Source organism: Sinocyclocheilus anshuiensis, unplaced genomic scaffold, assembly GCF_001515605.1.
Source record: "Sinocyclocheilus anshuiensis isolate Anshui unplaced genomic scaffold, SAMN03320099.WGS_v1.1 scaffold931, whole genome shotgun sequence".
NCBI classification, from domain to species: Eukaryota; Metazoa; Chordata; class Actinopteri; order Cypriniformes; family Cyprinidae; genus Sinocyclocheilus; species Sinocyclocheilus anshuiensis.
In genome coordinates, this window is record NW_015544187.1 from 320,098 (window position 1) to 326,354 (window position 6,257).

The window sequence follows — 6,257 nt, forward strand, 5'->3', positions numbered from 1 at the left end:
TTTTGAGCAAATAAATGCAGCCTTGGTGAGCATAAGAGACTTTTCAATTTGTTGTTTTTAATCTTACCAGACCCCAAACTTTCGAAAGCTAGTGTGTATATTGACCCTATACAAGTTAAGTGTTATAATTATTTATTTAATAAAACATATCAACTGAGTAGATTAGAATTATAACTAATTCCAATGTCTGATTTATTAAGTTTACATATGTATATTTCTTTGTGTCATTTGTTTGTGCAGAAGGTCCCTCACTTCTGGGATTGAGCCATATTTCCAGTATCAGTAAAATCTTCCCACAGAGTGACGTAGACATGTGGGGGCGTGTTTGAACGAGGCGTTTTAGGAGGGTGTGGACGAGTCTTAACATTTATAAAGAATATCTCTTTGGGTTTGAGACTTTAGTCTTTGCAACTTTAGGGATCTTATCTATTCACGAACAGCTTGTAGCACTCCAAAGAGAAAGGAAAACTTGAAATCGCATCATATGACCCCTTTAAAAGTCTAAGTGATATCCTGTTGCATTTGTGCCAATTTAAACGTTGAATCTGAAACCATAAAAAAAAAATTCAGTTGTTGACCCTTTTTCACCTTTTTTTCTTATAGTTATACCTATGTGGCTTATCAGGAAAGAAACTGGAGAAACTGCGAAAGATGGAGGCCCTCTGCCGGAGGGCTGCGCTTCAACCAGCCCAGCCAAGAGCTGACACACATAGTGATGGGTGAACCAGACCAGGGGATCAAAGTCTTCCTTGACAAAGCCACTCACAGGTCAGTCTAAATCCATATCACTGTATTGTTTTTTTCTTTTTTTATTTAACAATAAAAACACTAAACAATCTTTATTGTCCAAGTTGCTATAATGAGGACCTTTGAGGTGGAATTAGTTGCCGAATACACAATTTTCATGGAACATGTTGTTCAGATGGATCCTTCCTATCTAAGTTGGCCTCCTTTGGTCAGAAGAAGGTACAAATTAAACAATTCAAATGTGCTTCTCAGACATGTGTTTTTCCCCTCAGACCACATATAGTGACTGTGCAGTGGTTGCTGGACAGTTTCTCCCATGGATCCTTGCTCCCAGAGGATGACTACTTTCACCCCTCCTTCCTGCCCCCTGCCCCAGCCACTGTTGATATGCCTGCTCCTCACAAAGCCGCCCCCCGTGCCTCCAGACCCTCTGTAGCTCCCCCTCCTGCCCCTAGTCCAAGCCGACAAGCCAGAGCAGAGGAAGACCTGCTATCGCAATACATGGAGAATGACCAGACTGTGGGTGAGTTGATAGATATTTAAATTCTCCTCTGTCTACACCTGTCTATCTCCCTCATTCTTCCCTGCCTGTCTTTTCTGTAGTGGAGCTACCTCAGGCCAGTAATAGTACCAGCAGTAGGCAGAGCGTTTTGCTTCCAGAGCCTCCACCTGCAGGGAAGGACTCCACCTTGGTTGTAACCTCAGAGGGTGGCCTGTTTTCAGGGAAGCGATTTACACCTGGGTGCGAGGTGAGACCTTTTGCTCACTGTCCTTTCAAGTTTTATGTCTTCCTCAGTATTTTTGCTTGTTTTCCAATACAAATATCTAAACATCCTTAAATCAAGATGCATTCACTTGAGATGCAAAATGAACACATGACGTCTTGTTTCCTAACAAAATGAAGTAAGTTTATCTTTAAAACGAGAACAAATATCTGCCAATAGGATCAGAAAAATATTTTTTTTCCCTTTAAAAGGTAATTTCTCTAACCCCACTGGCAGAAATGATTGTTTTAATAATAAATTAACTTCATTTTGATGAATTTCTGTGTCTCCTTTCATTTATTTTGTACATTTTATTTATTTGGTCTTAAAAAGTCTTAAATTTACCTTCACAAAACCTGCAGAAACCCTGCCTTACAGCAAACCTAAGGGTTTAAAAAATAGCATTTTAAAACACAATTGCAATTTTACTATTCAAAATTATAACCGTTTTTAATTTTTTTTATAACCATTACCTTTTTCTCAGAGCTAATCTAATGTTTTCTTATTTCTCTCCCCCTACACATCTGTCTGCAGTGTTCAGGATTACTTTGTGCGGACTGCTAATCAGAGAAAGGGAATGCTGGCCAGCACTCATTTGGTACTCCAGACTCCTGAGGGCACTAAGTACCGGGTGGCTCAGAAATGGGGTCTACCTGCAGTCACAATCAGCTGGTTTTTAGAGTCTGCCAGAACAGGGAAACGTGCTGATGAGGGACGATACCTGGTTGACCTGCCTCCTTCTCCAGGTTAGTCAGAAGTAGAATTATAATGAATTTGTTTATGACTAATTAACAAGCTGTTGTGATGGATTTAAACCTGAAAATCAATTTTGAATGACTTAAAGGTGACCTATTATGCCCTTTTTTACAAGACGTAAAATAAGTCTTTGATGTCCCCAGAGTGTGTATGTGAAGTTTGATCTCAAAATACCCCACAGATAATTTTTTATAGCTTGTTGAAATTGGCACTTTTAGAGTATGAGCCAAAACGTGCCGTTTTTGGGTTTGTCCCTTTAAATGCAAATGAGTAATTGTTCCCGCCTCCCATTTCAGAAGAGGGTGGAGCTTCAAGATGTCATGCTCCGGCATACCGGCAACAACAACAGGACAATCTCACACAATCTGATTGTACTGTGCATAGTAACTTAAATGCGCGTTTATGAATTACACAGACGGGGAGCACGGCGTGATAAAAATAACAACATAGCTGGTCTCATGGTGCCTTTTGCATAATTTATAAGTTCCACTTGTGATTATGAGCTCGACAAATTCAAGCGGTCAACTTCACATTGCTTTCATATGGCTTTTTTAACTACCACATTCCTATTTATGATCATTCTGGTAGCATGTGAAGGCGGCATCAGTGAAAACAGGCAGAGACAGTGGTAGCTTTTGCAACATTAGCCTTACAGAGTACCAAGAAGCTCTTTCAGAAAGGCAATCTGGAAAACAAAATATAACGCGTGATGCTTACATTGTCTGGAGCTGAAGTTCGTGCGCGAAGCGTTGGTATCGATCCCTCTTTCAGAAGCAAACTTTGCACAACTCTAGCGCTGAAGTGACCCTTGTTTGTGAGGCAGTCCGGCGTAAAATGATTAGCACAACAGGGCTCTACAGTGCGACTACTGCGTGCGACTATGACATTTTTTTTAGGAGCACCAGTGCGACTGACCCGATCGATCATCATACTTGTGATTGCGCTGAGGGGAGCTTCAAAGGTTTCTACGTGTTTTTGCAGCGTTGAGTAATGTATCATAGACATATCTCACGAATCATTTCATAAGCAGAGTTTAGACAGGGTGTAAATAAGAGATTCATTGCACAGTGTAGAGATCTTTAAAAAAGCATCATATGACCCCTTTAATACTGATTTAATTTGATTGGTAACTTATGTTTCTTATTCTAATTACAATTTTTTAAAATCTTATAAAATATAATTTTTTTAAGAATTTGACAAAAGATGACATACTTTTAATAAAGTTAGAGGAGTCAAATATCACCTCTTAATGGGAAGGCTACTTTTTGATAAAATTTTGGTTAATTGTTTAGAAGGTGCTCCTAAAATGTTTAAGTTAGGAGCACAAGTGCTCCTAAAAAGAAAAGTAAGTGTAGAGCCCTGCACAAACATATAGGACTTTTCTGGGTTTTTTTCCGGGACATTTCCTTCAAAAATGAAATTTAACCACCGTGTCCTCAGCGGTCTATGGAGACTCCTATGTTCGTTGGTGCATCCCGAAACACAACACTTGTAATGCCTCTTTGGCGCTGACGTTGTATCTCTAGCAGCTACAGCAAGAAAACAGTAATGGCGGACTGCTGCTTCTCACTCAGGGCGGGGTCTATGCTAATAGGGCAGAGATCGTCACAAATAGACGGGACTTTCCCTAGTATGACGTCAATATAGGGAGAAATCTGGAACCGCTCATTTGGAGAGACGAAATGTGTGAAACACACTGTGGCCACACAACTGTGTTCAAACATCTTATAAAAGTGATTTTTGCATAATAGGTCACCTTTAACACAATTTAAGAAATGTCATACACCAATATAAAATGGCCACTTGGACACCAAATATCACTATCTCTTTGTGATTTTACATAAACAGAACTGAGAACAGTTTTGTTGGAGCATCTCAGAAAGATCCGCCACCTCTGCGTCTCCATCATCGTTCCCCAGAGCTACCACTACTGGGCCCACAAAATAGTGCTGCCATCACCCCTCTGGACATGGCTCGCTTTCAGAGCCGCACTGTCCTCTCAGCGGTCAGAAAGTTGAGAGAGGGAGAGGAGGAACAGGCGGATGTGGCTACCCCAGGACAGGAGGACGCTAAAGGAGCCTTGCAGAAAGAATCTTCCCTCCAACTAGACACTCCCTCTCGATTCCTGAGCAGAGACAGACTCTTCGGACCCTCATTTAACAGAAAGGTGAGCTGGAAATGGGAAGGGATCTAATTTCAAGTTCATAAAGCATCTTTGCTTTGTTTACGGTTAAAAATGTTGATTATTGAATAGACTGATATAAGTTGTGTGTAAAACAGACTGTAAACTCTCCTCCGTATTCACAAACGCTTTGTAAACATCAGATTTGATAGTCAAACGTGTATGTTAAAGGGGTCATATGATGCTGCTAAAAAGAACATTATTTTGTGTATTTGGTGTAATGAAATGTGTTTATGCGGTTTAAAGTTAAAAAAACACATTATTTTCCACATACTGTACCAGATTGTGACGTAGGTATGTGGGGGCGTGTTAGAACGAGCCGTTTTAGGTAGGCGTGGTTAACTCTTAACTTTTATAAAGAATATCTCTTTGGTTTTGAGACTTTAGTGTTTGCAACTTTACAGATCTTCTTTATGCACCAAGAGCTTGTAACACTCCAAAGAGAAAGGAAAATTTGAAATTGCATCATATGACCCCTTTAATGAATTCCAATCATTTGTAAATAGGGTGTGCGTGCCCGCTCATTCACAATTAGCGTAATCCCCGCTTATGAATTACTACTACATAAGTTACGTGTCCAGGAACGCAGTGGAATATTCTGGACTCCTTTCTCAAGTTTGGCTCCAGTATATTTCATAAATGCAAAAAAGACTAATAGGCCATATGCCTAACAATAAATATTAAATTAACGTGTGTCCACCAAAGCGTTTTTTAGCCAGCTGAAGAAATGCCAGGCACTCTTTTAAAAACGGCCATCTGGTAGTGCTTGAGAATGCTTTGGTGGCACAGCATTTTTCCATCTGAGACTCTTTGGTTGCTATGATTTGGAATATCCATGGCAGTAATGTATTATTAGTATCTCATTTTGAAGAATATTACTGAATATATAAATATGCTGTAACCAGTAATATTAACTTCTCCATTGTTGTTCAGTTGTTGTACAAGTAGGGTGGTTGGTTTAATAGTTATCAACTCTCAGCTACCAAAAAAAAGAGAGCAAACGAACTTGTAAAATATTATGGCAGTTCATCAAAAATCTGTCATCAGTTTGGCAAAAAGAACAGAACATTTTATGCACCATTTACACATGGTAGGGGGCAGGTCTACATTTCTTTCATACCAACTAACATTTTGAAAATACGAACATTTTCATGAATTCGAAAGTTTACGTCACAATGGATTTGCACAAAAATTTGTTCTGCTGCTGTTTCATGAATGAGGCCCATTTCACATGCAGAGGAGTTAGCCAATCATAAGAGAGCTCATTTACATATAGAATTATGGTAACCCTTTACAATAAGGTTCCATTAGTTAATGTTAGTTAATGTATTAACTAACATGAACAAACAATGAACAATGCATTTATTACAGTATTTATTCATTTTTGTTAATGCTAATTAATGAAAATAGTCGTTCATTTATTACAGTATTTATTCATTTTTGTTAATGTTAATTAATTAAAATAGTCGTTCATTGTTATTTCATGTTAATTCACAGTGCATTAACTAATGTTAACAAGCACAACTTTTGATTTTAATGAATTACACATAGAGGATACAATGGCAAAACCAGCCTTAATTCTGTGGGTCAGAGAGAAGTGCACATTGATTAAAATGGTCATATGATGTTGCTAAAAAGAACATTGTTTTGTGTATTTGGTGTAATGAAATGTGTTTATGCGGTTTAAAGGGTTAGTTCACCCAAAAATGAAAATTCTGTCATTAATTACTCACCCTCATGTCGTTTCAAACCCATAAGACCGCGGAGGAGACGAATTGTTGAATAAAGTCGTTATTTTTTTTATTTTG

General features: G+C 38.7%; 1 protein-coding gene across 1 annotated transcript in view; it reads left to right on the top strand.

Moving 5' to 3' along the window:
- LOC107696488 (DNA topoisomerase 2-binding protein 1-A-like) overlaps positions 1–6,257 on the top strand; it is a 46,127-nt gene that overhangs the window by 11,119 nt on the left and 28,751 nt on the right. Inside the window, 6 exon segments of the mRNA XM_016496835.1 lie at positions 604–768; positions 1,020–1,270; positions 1,351–1,489; positions 2,046–2,257; positions 2,486–2,513; positions 4,116–4,434. Of these exon segments, the coding sequence (XP_016352321.1) occupies positions 604–768; positions 1,020–1,270; positions 1,351–1,489; positions 2,046–2,257; positions 2,486–2,513; positions 4,116–4,434 (1,114 nt within the window).